This window comes from Trachurus trachurus, assembly GCF_905171665.1.
Source record: "Trachurus trachurus genome assembly, chromosome: 14".
Classification (NCBI taxonomy): Eukaryota; Metazoa; Chordata; class Actinopteri; order Carangiformes; family Carangidae; genus Trachurus; species Trachurus trachurus.
The window spans coordinates 15,972,941-15,994,412 of NC_139903.1; the positions used below are offsets into that span (position 1 = coordinate 15,972,941).

Sequence of the window (21,472 nt, forward strand, 5' to 3'; positions counted from 1 at the left end):
TTGCACAATACCCCGCTCCCCACAGCACTTCCTGCTCTGCAGCGGTTCAGGGCTAAAACATTCCTGTAGTGTAACAGTCTTATGGAAGTCCTGCCAGCCCCCTGCGGAAGTGACGCTTACAGTATCTACATTATATTCTAGTATCACGTCTGTATTAGCTGAGCGTTGACACTGCGAGACAATAAGACGGGCCCTGCTGCGCAATCCTGAGGAGCTGTCATGGTGATTTTGAAAATTTGACCATCACATGCCAGATAACTCTTTGTCTGGGAGAATCTGGAAGAGTTAGCCACATTTCCTGGACCATCTGCCTCGTATGAATTACACAAAAGACAAGAAGACCAGCACCAGAAAACATCCACAATGTTGCCTGGGAGACAGAGGTCACATGAGAGGATGAGTCACAGAAAACCCAGAACTATACCCCAGAAACCAACACTATTGAACGCCGGCCTCACATCAAGGTGCTCTTTACAGTTTGGCGACACGCTGAAGGATTAGTGTCGTGTCAGTGCATAAACGACAGAGAGACGCTGCCCTTGGCTAAAGACAAGTATACAGTTAAACTTAATGGGCCCAGAATCTGATACCTCAATAGGAATCCACCTCAGTGCCAGCCGCTGTTCTTTACCAGCAAAACACACACTCACACACACACTGTAGCTACTATTAGTGTACATCAACCTGTGTCTGACCATCTACTACTGGTGTGTTGGATTGTGTGTGTGTGTGCGTGTGTGTTCATGCAGACTGGAGAGTAGGGAGTTAATGCAGGCAGGACTGTGGCAGTCCTCCTGCCCCTCAGCCAGATTAATCATGCAGGAGAGACACAGCAGGCCCCCGTTCATTCTGCCTGGGGGTGAAGCTGTGCCCGCATGCTCTCCGTATCACATGGCCCTGGCCCCCCCACTCTCCCTCCCTCCCTCCCTCCCTGCTCTCCTCCTCTCTCGCTCTTTCTCTCTCTCTGCTGGGGTTGCTGTGGATGGGGTTGCTGCTGGTGGTGGTGGTGGTGGGCCAGGAGGAAGGTGAGGGGGGGGGGTGTTGGACGCCACAGCACGCACTATAGCTGTCTAATATAAGCTCCCCACTTATTTTATTTTCCTCTCTTTCCTCTTCACTTCCCCTTCTGTGGGTGTGAAGCAAGTGAGGCAAGGGGAGAGAGAGAGAGAGAGAGAGAGAGAGAGAGAGAGAGAGAGAGAGAGAGAGAGAGAGAGAGAGAGGGGAAACAGGCGTCCATCTCTCCTGCAAGGAGACAACAACAGCCTCTTTTTTATCTCCCGTCGGAGGGCCCTGACGACAGCAGTGGCCAGGCTCAGTGGATGAGGAGAAGTGTGTGGGGCAGAAGGGGTGAGGGGGGGCAGTGGTGGTGGTGGTGGTGGTGGTGGGGTGGGGGGCATACCAAGGGACTCGCCACAGATATCTCCTGGAAACTGCCCGACGATGTCTCTGCGCATCAGAGAACAGCCACGGCCATTGTTTGGGCTCGTTGGTAGACAGAGATCCAGGCAGCGTCGCACAGTTGCGTGCTTCAGCATTTTTCTTTTTTCTCCTCCACATTACACGAGCACCAGTGCGTGCACACACCAGTAGATCCTTTAATGTTTCACCTTGTGTTACGTTGCGAAGCTTCGACTTGAGGAGCCTTCTGTAAACGAGACAGTAAACAGTATATGCATGTATATGTGTGTGTGCTCTGCCTGCTTCCTGCTGCCTGTTTGTTAAAGCTTTTTTAACAAGTGAACATCTGTCTGACAGCGACACTGGTGCCTACCTCTGTGTGGGCTACAGATACAACATTGTTTTCAATGCACGCTTTGCCGCCAGAGTCTTATCACTTTGTCCGTGAGACGAAGCAGAGCCTAGAGGTCAAGTGTAGCTTTGTTGGTCTTTTTCAACTGTATCAAAAAAGCCTTTGACAGAACCCAGAGAGAGAGTTAAGCATCGTCTCTGAATATGCTATAGGTGCATAAACTCCTCGCTCAAAGGAAGCAATGGTTCTACACATGTCATGGTGTTCGGGGTTTTCAGTTTCTTTTACACCTAACACAAGTGAGGTTTCTCCACCCTGAGACTATATTGAGTGGCAGAAATGTAATGGTGCTACAACAGCAACCAGCCTGACTTTAAGATGTGTTTCCCCAGCTGGGAAATACAGTATGAACTGGTGACAGTGGAGAGGTGAACAAGGCCCCCCAGTTTCACCTCTTCAACAACAACCGTCAACAAGCATTTGAAAATATTTTTGATATCTATCCAATACCTAATACATCACATGCCCTGCATGTGTTTCCTCTGAGTTTGACCTGAAGATGTAAAATGCCATCTTGCTAAATCCTGCTGTACAAAGTTAGAGCACCAAATTGTCCTGACTTCAGTTCACGGCTGATTTTCCTATAGGAGAGGTATGTAAGAGAACAAAAGTTGCATTTGTTAAGAGAGCAGTTTGTCTCTGAGGTGTTCTTAATATCTTATTGAAAAAAAGCCCAAACTTCTTTTTTCTCCCTTTCAGAATAAGCTTAGGTCAAGTGGAGGCACATCTGGTCTCAGATACAGAAAAGCTCCTCATTCAGCCCAACTAAAACAATAACTGGTAATGATGCTTGTAAAGGTTTGCTCAAAAGAAAACCACAGTGATGGCCACAGTACAAGAGTGCGAGTTCGTGAATGCAGCCTGTTTAGAGAAGAAAGGGATAAATTGGCGGCCTCTGAAATTCTCAAACAGCCGCACAACTGACTATTGCTGCAATAGTCGGCTCTGTTAACACATGCTACATGCAGACTTATACATTAAAGTCCCCCTATAGAGAATAGAGTCACTCCGGTACCCTACCTTACTGTGGAAGTGTATTATGATGCAGGTCTACTGTTGCACTACCACTGTAGTACAATGAAACACCACCATGCTGTGTGTATTTCTATACATCTGAGCAGACATGTGTGCATTCATGTGTGTTGGTGCATGTGTATGGATCTTGCCTTCCATCTTCTCTCCTTTGAAAAGGAGGAAGTGTGTGAATTTTCAATTATATATTATATCCCCTAACCAGATTTCATAAAATGGACTTTATACTGTCAAGATAAATTACAAAAAGATGATACATTTTTGTTTATAAAGATTGTGTGGGGAATTTCTCACTCCATCGTAAATCACTGTGCAATGCATCAGTGTATACAATGCCTGAGTGTTGTTTTTTTTTGTTACAGTGGAGATTTTCTTTAAACAGATTAGCCAGCTGCCAAACATTAACCACGATCTGCAATGGAAATCATGGATACAAATGTGAAAATATGCCTCACAATTTTAGCATTGCCAAATATTTAAATGTCATTTGCAAACCCGGGGAGCTCGCTTTGCTGGAAATTAGGCAAGAAATGTCTGAGCGAGGTAATGACACGCTTTTTGGGGGGGCGGTGGTGCTGGGGGATGTGCAGCCCTGTTGAAAAGCTCATGAACATTTTACATTGGCCCTGATGGAGCACGCTCATCTATCTGCTGAGGCTGTACGTTCAAATGATGCATATAGATATTTTCCATGAAGTATACACAGACTGTGCAACATGTCAGTGCTGTGTGCTGTTGGTCTGCAACTGTGATAACAGCAGTGAATGGTTGATTTTAAAATGTTTGAAGTCAGACTAGAAGTCAGAGACAGAGCAAGAGAAGAGAGAGAAACACAAACAAGTGGATTTTTTTTTAAGATAAAAGATTTACAATTTATACAATTTTATTGTTTCTTTGATTTCACCATACAAACTTGACATCAAACGGTAAAGATGCCTCTCATTTTACAAGTGAGCATTGTAGTAGCGTTAAATATCCCATTACAAAACGTCTTTCTCCCTATAGAAAATGTAAAAAAACAAAAACAAAAACAAAAAACCCACAAATCTCTAAAAAAGAGCTGAAAAATCTGGGGAAGAATAACACAGAGCTGGATAATTTGGCAGCTACTGTCTAACTTGCCAGGATTTGATCCACTGGGAGTGACAGATGAGGCATTTGGCACTGTCATTGGTCCACAACAGGTCGCAGTGAGGCTCCTGCCAGGTGGCAGAGGGAGACATACATTGCATTGTGACAAATAAACAACCCTACACTATTCCCAGAGAGAAGACAGCACGATGAAGGAGGACCCTACTGTACCTTATTTCACCCCATTCTGCCTGCCCGAGCCCATTCTTTCATTCAAGAAGACAGAAATTAAAAGAGAAACACTGCATGAGCAAATGCAACCTGTCTCATAACAGAACAACACAAATGAATTTGTAAGTAAATAATATTGTGTGCACAGGCTTTGTGAACTGGACTAAAAGCTGTGTGCAAGAACGAGGGTGTATTTTTCCACATATTACACAAAGTGGAAAGAATCAGCAACAAGTGAATACATGTGACAGTCATCAATTCCCTGGCAAATACATGAAAGGTAGAAGAATTGTTTGATAAACAAAACAAATATTCAATTGCAATCAATTGCTTTGGAATTTCTTCCCCACAAAGTGTTTACAGTACTGCAGCATCACAAATAAAAGAACCATTACGTTCAAGCATTTCCACTGCTAAACTCTGAGTGGTTGTGAGCATTTCCATCTCTGAGGGCCACCCTCACAGTTCTCCATCCCTGTAGCCTGCTGCTGGCTGATGCTCCACAATACGTGTCTGGTATTGTCCAGTTTGGTTTTTCTCTGAATGGCGTGGATGCGTGAAACCGTGCGGGCGTCTGTTGTGCAATCGGCGTGTGTATGGATTACCTGACGGTGGGCGTGGTTGTTAGACGCAAGTGGCCCGGCTTGGTGGGGAGAGGTGGTTTGACGCGGGAGGGGGGGGTCTGCTGCGAGGGGGGTAGAGTGCTTTCGTTGCTGAAGTTTTTCATCAGCTGAGCCACCCGGCCACGCCCTGCGCAGGTCGGCGCGCTCCCCGATGAACCGGCCTCCTCGGGGGCCGCCCTCCGAGACGCCTCTGATGCACCAGTAGCTGTGAGGAAAAGAAGAGAGGATGAGGTTTTCTTCAGAGCTGCAACAATCTACCTGCCATGTACCGCGCAGGTGTTGAGTTCGATATTTTCTTTTCAGGTTTTTATTCAAACAACAAAAACGTACTTCTCCTAATTGTAAAAAAAAAAAAAAAAAAAAAAAGGAATTGCAGTGTTTTTATTGCCAATATTTGAAAAGTGTGTGTATTCAAATTTGTAGCTCTTTTATGAATTTTGTTATTGGCATGTTATAGTAAGTGTTCACTCTGTATCTACTGTATTTCCTCTCTCTCTAAAAGACAGGATGGTTTTCTGGGCTGCACCTGTCACAGTGGGAACTTGTTTACTGTAACCACAGCGATCAGCGTCTTGTTGCATCAGGAAACACGTCGCCTGTGATAAACAAAAAATTAGACTGGGAATCTTTTTTTTTCAATGAGAACCAGTTGAATAATTAACAATGATAATTAGGTATAAAACTTGTGTGCTACTGTTGTAGAAGCTGGAATTCAGTCCTCTCACACTACCTGATCACCCCCCTCTCTCCAAACACTGTGCCTGGATCTTTCTTCACTCTTTTCTACCTTTTTCTTCCCCTTTTCATTCGCCTCCCTTTATCCCACTCTGGCTGAGCAGAGGTCATCCTCAGTGGAGGTAGGGACACAGCTGGGTGTAGTTGGTGTGTATGTGTGTGTGTGTGTGTGTGTGTGTGTGTGTGTGTGCTTGCTGAGGTACTGTGTTGGAAGAGGGTGTAATTGAGGGAGGAATGGAGGGAACAGGAGTAACGGAGGGGAGGGAGGGCCACAGGGACGGCAATGGAGAGCAGACAGACGCTGCTCAGACACCAGAAGGCTTGAGGAGCCACATATTTTTAGCGTCATCCCTGGGGGACAGAGATATGTGAGAGCACCCGCGTGCACGGCTGAAGACACGCACGGACGCACGCACGCACGCACACACACACAAAATAAAGTGAAAACAGGCACAAGCGTGCACACACAGTTTCTAACAGTTGAATTTCAAACGACACACACACTCACAATCTCATGTTTCATTCACGTCCATGCATGTTCACGCACACACTCACTCACACACACACACACACACACACACAAACATGCACCCTAGCACAGCCCTCCTGCTCATGGATTCAGTCACGCATGCAGCCATCTCTGACTAACACCACGGCACAGCACAGAGTCACACACACCGAGGTGGGGTACAGCCAAAACCGCACAGGCACTCCTGGGGCCGGGAAACCTTTAGAGCTCTTGATGTCTTGCAGGCATGAAAGGGAGAGACCCAAAGTAGCCTTTAAGGTGCTGTTATTGTTTATTGTTGTTTACTCTCCTTTTCTCTCCTCGCCCTCCCTCCCTCCCTCCCTCCCTCCCTCCCGCCCCTCCTCTCTCTCTGTGGCTCTAACACCTACCTTCCTCCTCATCTTCCTCTCCCTCTGTCTTGCCCTGCCTTCCTCTGCCCCCTGACCTGCGGTTCCTGCGTTAATGTCCTCTCGCTGCGCTGCGTGGGCTTGCCTCTGATTGTCTCGTTGTGTTGTGTGGTCACCACGGAAACCTTGGATAGGCTCCAGCTATTGAGGCTAACACACATTCAGGCACGCACCGAGTGCACACACACACACACACACACACTAACACACACACAGATACGCACAAACACAGACACAGGCAGGCGCGCGCACACACACACACACACACACACACACACACACACACACACACACACACACACACACACACACACACACACACACACACACACACACACACACACACACTCATGGTCAGAGAGTTTTTTGAGCTCAGAGCCTTGGTGCAGGTCTGAGTGGAATGCTTAATAGAGACAGAGATAGAAAGGACAGGGAGAACTGGTATTATGGCCCTGGACTGTTGTAAAGGAATAATGGGAACATATATGTATCTTTTGAGAGCATAAGCTTGAAGCAAAACCCTCGCAGGTAACCTGACTAACCTGTCTTAACACACCCAAAAAAAAAAAAAAAAAAAAAAAAAAGCCTTTCTGTCTGTAACTCTGCTCAGCAGCTGCACTCGTCTCTTCGCCCTGTCAGCAGAAACTGTCATTAAAGCTACCTGCAAAAACACCTATTAAAAGGAAAGAGAATCTCTGCATTAAAGCGCTCGTCAGGATTGATTAATCTCCCATTTCAGCTTTTGGGACGCCACTCCTCGCATCTCAGCGCAGCTCGTAAATGTACAGGCAGGACAAAGGAGGGGTGGAGGGGTGGGTGGGGGGGAGCAGTGTCACTGACCAGGCTAGCACAAAAATTAAAGACCAATCTATCTCTTTAAAGACCTCCACGTCGCTCTGGCAGAAGGAGAGGAGGAGGGTGGAGGGGCGGCTGAGGTGGGGAGGTGGGGGGGCAGAAGTGGGGCAGAGGGCAGAATTCCCGAGGAGCACGTCTGTGGACTGAAGGGCAGGGAGGAGAGGAGGTGTGTGTGTGTGTGTGTGTGTGTGTGTGTGTGTGTGTGTTGGAGGGTGGGTGGGTGGGGGGCTCCTGTGTGGGGGCTGGGGCCCCTGTCACTTATCAGCTCTGGCTGAGCGTCGCCCAGGGCTAGAGTCGGGAAGCAGCGCTGGAATGTGTGTCCTTCCCTCTGAAGGTGAAGAGAGAGGAGAGGAAAGCCGACCGACAGACAGAGAAGGGTTTATAAACATGAACACACACACACAAACACACACACACACACACACACGAACATACACCGCCAGCTGCTTGGGTTTGATACGCTTTCATGCTCATGCACTTATGCTCAGATCATGACACACGCTAACACAACACACATTTCTGCATCTCTAGGTTCAGTTGCAGACTCTTGACGCTCTCCCACTTATCTCAAACATCCCTCATAATATGTCGCTCACTTTCATTTTTATGCAGACGACACAACACACAACATCGAAGTTATCCGTCCTCATGTTCAGGTTTTACCAATTCCCAAAAAAAAAAAAAAAAAGAGGTCTTGTGGACAGAGTTGGTTGATATAAGCCGATATAAATACGGAATTTCTTCCCTCTTTGCCCCCAAAAGCTTCAGTTGTTGCTACGAGATGGTTTTGAGATGTTCAGTTTGCACTAAATAAGGTTCTGTGGACTTTGACAGCTCAGAAAATGCTTCATGTAGTAGAAACTCAGGTTGATTATCTGATCATTTTCACTGAGAAACTAAATATCACACACCTATCACATCACTTTCCCAATTTGAGATTACAGTACTCATCCCTGTGGTTTTCAAGAGATGTGACAACTACATCTTGAGAATATCCAGAACTTGACACAGTGTGTTTGGTGATACCTCTTACCCCACCCCCCCCTGGGTGACACAGAGAAAAAACTATTAATATTTGTCACACACCGCTGTTCAATCTCAGGTATGGCGTCTTGAATCCTCACGTCAGGAGGAGGCTTTGTCTATCTTCTGCGGCTAAATGCACAACAGCAGATTATTAAGTTCATCTTTTACAAGTGTTGCGTGGGCCACAGTCGCTGCCCACAGGACGCAGGAATCCTTGTCATTAACCACATTCAAAAGAAAACAGCTGAGGCGCTTGAGCCTTATCCTAGTCTGCCTCCCCCTCCCCTTGGACCGAGCTTCCTGCCATTGTCAAGAACAGACACTCTGTCAGTATTTTTTTGTCCAGAGTCAAGACACATTTATTCAGCACTGTGCTCAGCCCACCTCAACTCCCACCACACCAGCTGTTCCTTTCCCTTTCCTTTCCCTTTCTTTCCTTTTCCCTCCGTTATTTTCTGCCCTGGCATTGCCCACTGATCTCATATCCAGTCACTAATGTGGGCGCAGGCAAACACACACACGCACGCATGCACACACACATGCGTGCGCGTCTTTTGGTTTAATTTTTTCTATCCAGGTTTTTTGGTCATTTGGCCATTTAAAAGATCTGAACTCCCTATACATGCCTCCACACAGTTTTTTTTTTTTTGACTGAATTATTGTGAAAAATCCCTTAAAACATGGTTTGATTCTGATATTCAATGTTCAGTTCAGGCAATAAGCCGTGAACGTGGTTTCAAAATGATTTCCAGGATTTTTGTCTCTTTGTGACATTATTAAGAGCTTGTTAGCCTTCCTGTGTCTGGCTTTATGAGAGATTAGCTCGGCTGCTAAAATCTACATGGAACAGCCAGGAATGTTCAGAATGAACCAGACACTGGAGAGAAGGAGGAAAAAAACACACACTCAACCTTCAGGTAGGATACCGGCTGTCATTGGGCCATTCATTAGGAGATTACTGTTGTAGTGCTGCTTTTTTCTGACTGAAAATAACTCTGATATTATGAAGGCAATTTGTGTAACTCTGCATTCACTTCAAATTACACTAGTTACGCATGAGCATGACATTGGCCTAAGTAACCTCTCACAATCAGTGTTTAAAAGAATAAAATCTTCTACTTGAATGTACGAACCCTGGACGGGAAACTTTACTGTGCTTTTAGGTTTCTCTGCTGTTTCCTAACAGAGAAAACTGAAGCTCTCGTGTTGCAGGGGAAAGTGTATGTGTATGTGCATGAGTGTGTTCCTTAACTTAGATGTAGGATGAGCATTTTTCCAGCAGAGGGACCTTATGGAGATGAGATTTTTCTATTCAACTACACTTTTTTTCAACACTTTCACTGTTTTCCACTGGATGGTGCTAATTTCACCCTCACACTTTCCATTTTTTCTACATAACTGGGTCACTATATGGTGAATGAGTGTTTAGTCGATTCATGAAATCTGCTGCTGTGCTCAGACAGGAAGTCAAGGAAGCAGGCTTTCAATTCAAACAGCATTCAATCTTCAGCACAATGTAGTGTGGAAGTTAATGGCGATCATGTTCATGGGGAGGACCAACATGACTACCATGAAAAATCTGAATCTGTCCACACAGTGAACATCTGGATAGACAAAGTCAGAGACATACAAGTGGCTAGGGCCAGAGGACTGACACAAGGAGGACAAAAGGACAGAAGAAACAGAATGAAATATGAAAAACTGTTTGCCTTGGTGCATTATCAAGTTGATGGTTATTAGTACAGCTCAAATGCTAATAATGATCAAATAGTTCAAAAGGTAAACTGATGGTGTAATTTGTAATTTGCATGATTGCAATCATGCAGCTCAATCCAAAACAACATGAATCATCTATTTGATAATATATATGTTACTAAACTAAACAAAGTGAAAATATTAAGTATGAAGGTATTTCTGTTTCTGTAAAATTATTTGTTTACTCAATATCATTAGTGAAGTGAATGAGGGCTGCCATCATTCTTTGGTTTCTGAATTAGGTACAGACTAAATAACAGATAATCTCTATAAATATAAAGATTGTTTTCATTTTAATAGTTGAATATCAACAGTAACTGTATAAAAATATATCTGTTGTGAACAAAAATCGTTCACAGTTAATTTATGATCTTTTTTATCTAAAATCGCTCTGCAGGATCCACATCTGAATCAACTGACAATGTCCCTTCCAACGCTGCATCACAATAGGAAGCCACCAAACAGGCAGGTGTGCCAGGGCAATGTGGTACAACCACACAAATCCCAGTCACATAAGCTTTTTCCCCTCTAGGCTGGCCTCCTTTTACTCTGCCAGTCCATAAAGATTCCAGCGGGCTGAGGCACTATTTGGCGAACACATTAGGTTTGGGGAAATAAATCCTTCTTCCTTGCTGCAGCACTGAGAAGCCCATCTAGTATGAACTTTGTTCAGACTGGTTGTGCTCAGCTCTCCACAGCCATTATTACTCTCAGAGAAGAGAAGAAGCAGTGGAAAAGGGATCTCTTGCTGTCTCAGTGGCTTGTTGTGATTTTCTCGTGAGCTATCTGAAATGCTGTTGACTTAATTTTCAACCCACGCCTGTGTCCTCCTGTCTTTCTCCAAAATGTCAAGAGACACAACAGAAGTTATACTGTAAGATTCATGCATATGCAAATTTCTGATGACGTCTCTATTAGCTGTGTTTATCCACCGTGACACTGTTAACATTGTTGTTCCTGTATATCTCTTAATTAACCAGCAATAGAAAGACCCCAGGGACTCACTCATCAAATGGACAAAGAGGATTTCTTTTAAATAAAATATTTATAATAATATATATATATTTTTTTTGACCCAACATCTACCTTTACCCATGATGCTATGCTCACTCACCGTTGCCACCCTGTGATTCCTGGGTCTTCTGAGGTTCCTGCGAGCACAGGACCCTCTTGGTGGTTCCAGAGTCTATTTTGACAGTACTGCTGGGGGAAGAGTACGGGGTGGCGCTGGCCAGCCTCAGATTTGTGAGGCCGGGTCTCGTGTTGACAGAGCCTGGTGCCGCATTTGCAGAAGCCGGTCTCACGTTGACAGGGCTAACTCTCACGGGAGGCCTGGAGCAGATGGAGGACTGGGGAACCGACTTCTCCACAGTCGCACTGGCTGACTTCAGCTCAGGCTGCAGAGGGAAGAGTGACAAAAGAGGACAGACGAGTGCGATCAGTGTTGACAGCTAATTCACATACAGTGGAATTACTGTCATGTTTGATTAAATCATTGGATAAATGATTCACCAAATTACAGTTCTCCAGTGACTACACTGCACCATAATGAAACACACAGAACTATGACCACTGATTAAGAGTTTAAGGATGTGTGGAGAGAAAATTATAAGGTGACTTGGAAATCAAGCTGCCTTGCTAATCTTCCCTTCTGATCTTACGCCTTCTTAATCAGCAATCTCAATCTCCTCCTCTATCAGACTCACTCCTTCCCGCTCTAAATCAACTGGAGGAAACCTGCAGCGGCGCTAGCAACAGCCACATCTGCAGCAACAAACCAGCCCCTTCCTGTTTCCAGGAAGAAATCGTTGAATGTTAAAAAAAACAAAAAAAACAAGGCATTCAGCAAAAAATAATGAATCTTGAAAGAAGGAGGCTTAGATTGTGAATGCTTGGCTGTCAGACTGGGCAAAGCTCCTAAGGTGTGGATGTTCATTGCCACATCAGTATGGGTTGGCCAGAGATGTGTTGGGGCCTGTAACAGAGAGTCTGTTATAGATATAAGACGTGAGGGAGAGACATTTCCTTCTGTGGCAAAGAGGAGGGAAAACCAGAGAACAGAGGAGAGCTCACGCGCCCAAACCTCAGGAGACTATCCCACAATCCCATCCATCTGCGACTGACGCATTCTCTATCTCTGGCGTTTTAATTCCCTGATCAAGTTCATCAACCATCTGTTCTAGGGCAGTCCAGAAATCCTGCCTTGCCTCTGTGATTCAGCTGTTGTTGCGGCGCGTGTCACCTGCACACACACACACACTCACACTCACACACACACACACATAAACACAGAAAGAAAAAGAAAGCGAGAGCGGATATAGAGCACACACACTCCGCCGCCGACAACCCAAGGCTGGAGCGATGATGGAGCCAGTGGGAGGACAGTTCAGTTCAGCTGTTCCCCAGAGAGAGCTATGAGGGGTGCGGCAGCTCAGACGTGACAGCGCACGGAGAGGGAGAATGCTGGGAGAAAGATGATCTGCACAGAGGCTGGGAGTGAGGGGACAGCTGGCCTAACCACCATTTCCTGTTACTCACAGAGGGTGGTGGAGCTGCCATGAAGAAACACGTCGGCACTCTGAAGCCACATTTCAAGGAGTGGAAGAGTGAATGAAGCCCTGTGTTGTTAATCACACCTTACTGAGATAAATGGGGCTGTTTTATAAAAAAAATGTGTTGGTCAGTGCAGATGGCACCAGAAAAAACTAAATGTTTTTGCCTTGAAAAAATCTCTACTTTGTACCAAAAAACCAATAAAACAGTTTGGAAGCTTAAACTGAATCACAGAAATGATAAAAAACAACAACAACAAACAGTCCTCAGACAACAGACTTTGATTCACAAATACCTTTTCTGCTGCCGGGGGTGATGAATGCTCACTCACTGACACCTGTGGGTTTAACAAAGACATTACATGAGTGTTATAGGCCATGATGCAACCCGAGAGCACAGAGCTCAATTATAGCAGGCAGTGGCTCGAACTCACCGGCAGAGGGAGTAAAGTGCTTGTCTCCTCACATTTCCCCTGTTGGGAGAGAGACAGTGCCATGTTAGATGATACTAGAGGTGACACGTCATCCTCCTTAACTTTTGGGTCAGCTCAGCATGAGCGTGGAAAAGAGAGCAAGTGGGAAGGGAGTTGGTTAATTCTCATCAAAAATTTGAATATTATCAATGAATATAGCGATTAAAAACATATCTGTGGCAATGTGGCTGCAGGAAAACCGGTGACAAGCCGGGGTGCTAGTTATTTCCACTGAGTAAGCAGCTTGCAGATTCAGCTCAGAGCACCGTCGTGGTCAGGCCAGATGAGACCATCCACCCCGGCTCGCTCTGGCTCCGTGTGTGCAGGGTTGCCATGACAACGCAGCAAATCTCTTTTTAAGATAGCGTGAAAAAAGGAGGCACCCCCCCCACCCCCCCTTACCCACACACCCCTCCAGCTCTAAAATCAACAGCTCACACACAGCCAAGTGCGTACACAGACGCACACACCCAAATATATCACCACCCTGGAAATGATCCTCACTGAGTGAATATTTCTGACAGAAAATAGAGGTTCAAATTAGAGCTAGATAAATTTAAAAATGGGGGGTGATTGATTGTTACCAGCTCTTTTCAAAAGCTTGACTGATAGTTTTCACAAATTACACTGCAGGTATAAGAGAGGTGGAAATGAAGTGATGGAAATGTTATGTTAGAGATGGAGGGGTTTGATTTGAGGAGATGAGACAATAGATCAGTGAGGAAGTGAAGGTAGGACAAAGGGATGCTAGAGAAGATTGGTATAAATTCATCTCACAGACGAGTGATTCCCTTTATGTGATAAAATTATTGCTAGTCTAGGAGACAGTAATTTCACAAGCAGGGAAAAAAATCTATCAGCAACTACACACCTTTAAATTCAGTGCGATTCCAGGTTGTGTTTTAGGAGGAAGGTTCTCTCTCTCTGTTCTGACAGGTTCTGTGGTTTTTCTGCTCTTCAAGATAGTTTGAACGCTGCAAAACATAATGAGACCATGTCATATCTCTTCACATGTACAGTCAAACAAACACCATCCAGTGATGGAGAGTTAAGACAACCCGGAAGTGGCAAAAAGTCCCCCTTCATAATAGATAATGGGTGATGTTTTTCTTTCCTTCTTTTTTTTTTCTTCAATGGAATATATGACTGTAAGCATAATTAAGGGCGTGGTCGCTTTTCCGTGACAGGTGGGTGCCGTGAGAGTTGATGATTACTCGCTCAGGGTCACCAGCATACTTGTATTTATATGCATTTGTACGTGCTGGTAATTTTCAATAAAGTTTTTTTTTTTTTTTTTTTTTTAAGTCGCTCGGAGTCTAGCTGCTAGCAGTGCGCTCAGATTGACGTCGGTTAAACGAAGTCACAGAACATGATTTGTGGCTTTTTTGGGGTCAGTGAATTTATCAGTGAATTTATCAATCAAATATTGTACAAATAACAAAGCTTGCTGTGCTGCTGGTTCCTTTGCTCACCTACCTGGCTTGTTAGTTTGTTAATTAGCAAGTAGCTACGACAAATTAGCCTGAGTGTGCCCAAAAGCGAATCTTTGCTAACGACGACGGTTTACGTTTGCAGCGTAACAAATTCACGTTACGTACTCGCCCCGCCTCTTTGCCCATATTTGGATGAAGCCAGGATTTTGGCGGTGAAATCGAATGAGGCTCTAAATACAGCTCTGACTGAAGCAGGTACCAGTACCAGGACAGGTGAGTCCATGAGGGTTTCTACGGTTCTCTAGCTGTGAAATCACCGGGGGCATGAGAGGTCGACAACTGACATAATGAGCTATTTGTGCACATTTTTGCAATAACGCAGATTTTTGCTCATTTTGCCTGAGGGAATATCTGTAACTTAACCTAAAGTTCATAGCGCTGAGATACGGCCGGGGTTACCTTGGTTGCTAAGGTTCTCCCGGAAGTGTAAAAACTGTAAACAACGCCCAGAACAGGAAAAAATAGACAAACTGCTAACAAAAGGCAACAACAAACAATAAACCCGAGCCCCCTGGTGACTTAGAGCCAAACATTTGAGTAGTTATCTGTCTTATGAGCATGAACCTGGCCAGAGTGTAAAAATGTGTGGCAATGTGTTGTAATCTGTGTGTGTTTGTATGTGTCTGGTGATACGAAATGTGAAGAAATGGTCATGTGAAAAAGAATTTCCCTAGAGGGACAATAAAGGTCTAAAGTCTAAAAGTCTATAGTGAAACATGCTATCATCAGATCTGGGCCGTCATTTTTAATTTGTTACAAATACACTGTATGCAACATGTTGGTCTCAGCGGGGACTTTGAGATTGGACCTGAGCTTTAGGTGACAGCATGCTGGGTTTACAGTCTGACAATATGATACAATAGGGCCTAGGCTAAAGACAGGTGACATATTAACTGAAAAAAATTTGATGTCTTCATTCTTTTTGCACACAAAATAAATAAATTGTGTTTTAATTAATGAGTGGAGAAACCTAAGGATGATTGTGATCAGATTGTCATGTTCCTAGTACAGTTGCACTGCACATAGACCACTTTCAAAACATGAATGCAACATTGATAGTTCAGTGATGCAGAAACCATAGGCACTAGTCTCTCAAGATGTGGAAATAAAGTTGTATTGCCAGATGAGCAATCATCCATCTTATTCTCCACAGTTGAACCAGTACTACAATGGTAGCTACAGACCTGGATTGTTGACCTCTAAAGTGAGGGCATGCCGGGGCTCTGTAGTGCTGTAGGGGCCATTATGCTGGTATGGTTTGGGTCATTTTACTCACTCCCTCTTGGTTTTTCGCTTTTGTCACCAATGTAGTAATAAAATTCATAACAAAAACTCCTGATAACCCCTTGAATCACAGCTTCACAACACAGAGAGTCTCTAAATGAAGCACTAATAGAATTTCTTTCCATGTTATTCACTGCTTGTAACCTCACGCATCACTGTCTGTTTTTTTTTGTTGCTTTTTTAATATTACAAAAGTGTATTACTATGTGTTGTTCTGAAGATTTGGTGTCTTCTTTTCTCCAAATCCTGAGCAGATGAATTTGGAGCTCAGCTCATCCACCTCCCCGATCACAATGACTGCCACATCTCCATCCCGGCCGAGCAACCAGCTCACACTCTTACTGCTGGCTGTGGGAGACACAACACATATACACAAATGCAAACTTTTAGTTAGAAGGCTATTGAAACTTTGAATTTGAAAGTAAGTCTCCATCACTCAAGGTAGTGTTGAAAATGAATATTGACTAAATTGGAATGTTTTACAGGAAGATATATTTAATCAGTTTGTGTGTGCCCTTTTCAGTTATTGGCTCAACATTGATCAACTCTGTCTACTTTCTCCCATCCTCTTATCATTTCGAAATTCCAGACATAATTTGTAAACAACCATTTCCAAAACACAGTTTTGATAAGCAATTCAGATTTCGGAGATAATCAGTTGTAGCTCTGGCCATTCTGGGTGAAAACTGTATAAAGTTTGATAGTTCTGATAAGTTGAGAGAGTTGCACTGGTTCACAGAGACTTGAGCAAAAGCTGGTGACCAAGCAGCACTTCACAAATGTATGAGGCACCATCTTTGTGGATGATATGAGTTGACATGGGAAATCCCTGTCTTACACACACACAGATAGATAGTTATGAATGTGTATATATTAAATACCTTCAGCCCAGTCCAAACTTCTACCCTAAGAAATATCAATGCGATCTTGTGTTACATGATCTCTCTTGGCCTCCTTATCTGTCCGTCTTTGTGAAGACATTGAGTCCTCATAAGCCTGGAGGCACAAAGTCACACACGCTCACACACATACAAACATGTTGCTGCCTTGTGACTATGTTTGGGAGCACAGAGGAGCTATTTTATAGAGATAACCCAGCTGCTGCTGGCTCACAGGGTGAGAGCTTGTTGGGTTGGAAACAGGATAACATGCTTTCATAGTGAACTGGTTTTGCCAGCCTGCCCTGTGGATCACATTCCAGCAGGGCATACCAGGATGACTATGAAAAGACAGCAGCCACCTTGGTAAACAAGGTGGAAACCGACAGTTTCACCACTACAATGTTTTCAAGTTTGGGTGACAATTAGGAGACGTCATAATATGCTAGGTCTTAGTGTAACAAACAGTGTTAAAGCATTATTACAATAACGTAGCTTGCAAGAGTATTCTCCACTTTTTCGTCAAAGTTAACACAATAATGTTTCTAAAAAGAAAGGAAATTGGTGTCTCCATATTCGAAGTGTGCAAATCCAAAAAAGTATGTGAAAGACACAGAAACTTAGCAACACAGTTTGTTTATCTGCGTCATGTGAATGTCACCAGTTTGCCAACAACATGAACACATAAATACGTCAGGATATAGTGATGCAGTATGTAAACACTAATTATAATAAGGTCAGCCTAACCACAGGAAAAGTCCCATGATCAGAGGGGGCTACAGGCTAAATGTGAGCTGTTAACAACAGCTGAGAGAGACGCCGGCTCAGTCTATGCATAAAACCAACTTGGCATGTGTGAGCTCTCCGACAAGGCCAACCTGATAAAAATCAAAATGTCTTTGTTTTTCAAACACATACATTTCCTGTGAGCTTCCTGTTTTGCCCAATACTGATTGTTTGAAGGATTGAGTCCTGACTCACTTCCTATTTTTACACAGAAACACTAACTATCCACCATTTCCTCTGCACTACAGATGCGTAGCCTGTGTGGAGAACAGTTTGGACCATGTGATCGCAGCCCGCAGTCTCCATCCAGCCTCCTAAGGACAGCTGCATTGGTCATTAAGAGATAGAAAGAGCACTGTTCCTCTACTCTGCACCACAGCTGATAGTAAGTGCTTTGTTATTAGCCAAGATCACATTACTATGTCAATCAGAGTTAATGCACCAACTGCAGTATACTGTTAATTGGCTTTAAGTCATATTCCAGTGGGTTTCACCCAGAAGTCCTTTTTGGGAATATAAAAATTAATTAAAAAATATGTTGTCTAATGCAATTTATTATGTCAAAGTCATTCTATTATCACTTTCTATTTCACATGCTTACTGCAAATCCAGACAGTCAAGATGCTATAGTGTACTGGGTGCTAAACCTGTTTCAGGACAAAGTTGCGGCCTCTTGGGTCTCTGGTTGTTTTGTTTTGTCAGACTGCTGCTCACCTTTGAACAGGAGCCAGTTCCTGATAAACCTATCCACATTGTCTGTGTATGACAACGTTTTCATATGCTAATTATTTCCCCTCAAATTCACATTCCAGACATGAATGACATCTGTGACTCGTAAATACTCTTCTCTGTTGTCCTAAGCTCACATTGTACTGTGTGACGACTGGGAACAAGGTGATCTAGGTGAGCACCTGAGCGCAAACCTGTGTGTTTGTGCGTGTGAACACACCACCGCCACCACATACCTCACATTCATGGTTGCGTTCATAAGGTTTCCTGTAAGTGCATGTCTTTTGCAATCCACTCAGGATGAACTGTTTATCAAAACGTTCTCTCTGCTTTGCTTACGTAAATGGTAACATCATCTGTGAGTGTGATGTTAACATCCAGTCACCAGCATCATCAATCTGCTGTAATTTTGCTGAAATTGAGATATAAATAGTACTTCATATTAGTGAAGTGTAATGATCTTTGGTTTCTGTGTGTATATCATTCAGGATGTAGTTATTGTCTCAATTTCCACAACACCTTAATATAGAGCAGCTGGTGTTTGTTAGTCCAAGTTTGTCTTTTAGAAAACTTTAAACTTTAAGCCACATGGACTTCAGGTAAATGCTGTTCCTGTGTTGGCAAGCAGCTGTTGAGATGACGGGGAACACGAGTCGCAGCAGCTACACCATATCCAGCAGCATAGGATGTCTGTCACAGCCAGTGCACACATGCATCTGCAGTGTGCTTCTCAAGCTTCACAACTCTCTACCTAGGTAATTCACAGCACCCTATACAAACATCTTGACTGAATGGATTCATTGTGTAATCCTTAAAAGGAGAACAGATGGTTTTCTGTCAAAAAAAAGCTTTGTTTAGAAGTGTGACGGTCAGTATGCTTGAAAAACCTGAATCCTCACCATGTCACACCGGATAAACAGGAAGAAGAAAAGTTAACAACGGTGAGGTAGTGAAGATGGCGATGGGTTGGCATGGTTACCTTTCTTTGGCTTTGTTCGCTTGCACTCGGCGTCCCCCCCTTCTCTCTCCAGCTTCTCCTCCCGCTCTTTCCAGCGCCGCACCTGCTCCTGGCGCATTTTTAGGAACAGCGTCTTTTTCTGGTCCTCATTAAGAGCGTTCAGCACATCGGGGTCAATGTACATGTCCTGTAAAATCTGCTGCAGCATTTTTGATGCCTGAGTGGCGGATTGACTTGGTACCACCTGGCCACGCAGTCCGAGGGAGGAGGCGCTGTTCTTCTTGAGGTGGACAGTGAGCGTTGGTTTATAGTCTCATGTCGTCTGATGAAGACTTTCACAGCTTCTTTACCGTCAAATCTTTCTTCTTTACCCTGATGAACTCCTCTTCAAGAATCAAGGCTCATTCTCAAACACACACACACGCACGCACTCACACACAAAATCCTGTTTCCTCTCTGTGTTGTGCTGACAGTTTCCTCGCCCTGCTAACATATCAGTTTCCTTTGACTTTGGAGGTCATCACTGGGACAATCTACAAGAAAGAAAAAAAAAGAACATTTTGAACAAACAGTCAGAAGATTATATGTATGTTCCCTTTTCCTCAAGATCTTACATGTTTCTCAAAGTTGTAGTGTCCAGTGTTTTTCTACCACCTTTCTCTCATCAAATCAGAAACTTTGCCTTTTAGCCATTCCTTTGGAGATTCGTTTTCAGACGGCTGTCTTGCCCCTCCCTTCATGAATACGGAAGAGCCCAAACCCTGTTTCCAAAATGACAGAAAGACTCTGGCCAAAAAATGGGAGGAGATTCCTAAGGAATGGGACTGTTTCTGTCATCAGTGTCCCACCCCTCCCTCCTTCCCCTCCCTAGCACACATCCCTTCCCAAAACCATGTTCCTTTCTCCCCCCACACACACAATCCCATGAGATAGCGGCTCCGTTTTTAACACGGTCAGTTTCAGGTTGTAAGAGAAGAAAACACACACACATACACACTGGGTCATAGCCCAGGACAGCATGAGCCGGTTTCTCTCACAAAGGAGATTGAAATGTAGTCCTCCAATCACAGTGGGTCGTTAAACAATGGCTACCACATAAGCAGCACTTGGAGGGAAAGAAAGCTTGTCTCAGACTGAGAAGTGTCTCACTGGTGTAGCACAGATTGTTGTCTGCTAAACACATGGTAGGGTGCAGAGCAGGAAACCCGGGGGAAAGGGGGAAGTGAGGAGAGAAAAGAAGTGATACAAAAGAAAAGGGAGTTGTAAGAGAAGGGTAGAATTTGTTGAAGTACTCACAGTGGGATGTAGACAGCCGCTCCACAGCAGAGTATGCTAACTAAGCTGAGAGAGTCAGAGCGCCTGTGGGTCCGTCTTGTCTTTGTGTGTGTGTGTGTGTGTCTGTCTGTGTGTGTGTGAGTGTGTGTGACTGAGCTGATGACATCACAGCATTCCATAATCTCTCTCCCTCCCTCTCTCCCCTCTCTCTCTTTCTCTCTGACACAAACACACACTCACACAGACACATTTCATTTAAAAAGGGGAAGAGAGCAATTCAGGAAGTTGACATCACACATTACAGATGCTGTAAAAAAAAAAAAAAAGTGACTTAGAGAGTGAGAGGGGAAAGTCCTAAACCTAAACTTTCAAGGTCCACTCACAAAACTCTTCATCAACACTGAAGGCGAGAAGAATAAAGTTTGTCCCACAATACTAACTCATACAGAGTACATACAACCTGCAGTTGTTCCTTCACACAAATGCAGTGCCATGCAAAGGTTTTAGGTACTAAAAATAAAGTTAGGATGCCATCATAGATACGGCAACGAGCTTCATATAAAAAGCAGTAAACAGAAATAAACAGCAGCAGTTTTCCTAGCCACAGCTGTGCACAATTTTCCAAAGTGCTTGTTAGTGGATTGAGGCTTCCTCATATCTTCTGGCTCTCCGTGTAATCCCAGGCTAACATGATGATGTCTTGCTGAAGTCAAGGCTGGTGCTTACAGGGACATACCATGTCTTGCTGGTCTCCTTGTTCTTCCTGATGCTCTGTGACTGAGCTTATATTTTTAGTTTCGTTGTCATGCTTCTGGTTGAATTTTAGACAAATTAGAGGCCTGCCTTATACTGCCTTCGCATACTTAATCTGTTATTGCTTAAATATCATAGTATGAAAAAGTAACAGTATCTTATTCATGGCACACACAGTATACAGTGTATACTATGTATTGTACAACAAATATTCTCGTGTGCTGTCCCTTTAAATGAT

The 21,472-nt window shown here is 44.1% G+C and overlaps 1 protein-coding gene across 3 annotated transcripts; it reads right to left on the reverse strand.

Moving 5' to 3' along the window:
* Nucleotides 1-3,765: 3,765 nt before the first annotated feature.
* LOC310996661 (uncharacterized protein) lies at nt 3,766-20,587 on the reverse strand. Of its 3 annotated transcripts, none has more exons than XM_083986100.1 (8): nt 20,503-20,587; nt 19,228-19,739; nt 16,059-16,203; nt 13,950-14,052; nt 13,040-13,078; nt 12,902-12,943; nt 11,168-11,450; nt 3,766-4,972 (listed from the first exon to the last, which is right to left on the reverse strand). In XM_083986100.1, exons 2-8 carry the CDS (start codon nt 19,412-19,414, stop codon nt 4,746-4,748), a joined length of 1,026 nt encoding a protein of 341 aa, XP_083842226.1. In that variant the 5' UTR covers nt 19,415-19,739; nt 20,503-20,587; the 3' UTR covers nt 3,766-4,745. The 3 variants fall into 3 exon arrangements, with proteins under 3 accessions (XP_083842226.1, XP_083842225.1, XP_083842227.1); XM_083986099.1 differs by lacking the exon at nt 20,503-20,587 and adding an exon at nt 19,821-19,931; XM_083986101.1 differs by lacking the exon at nt 20,503-20,587 and adding an exon at nt 19,861-19,914.
* Between the last annotated feature and the right edge of the window lie 885 nt (nt 20,588-21,472).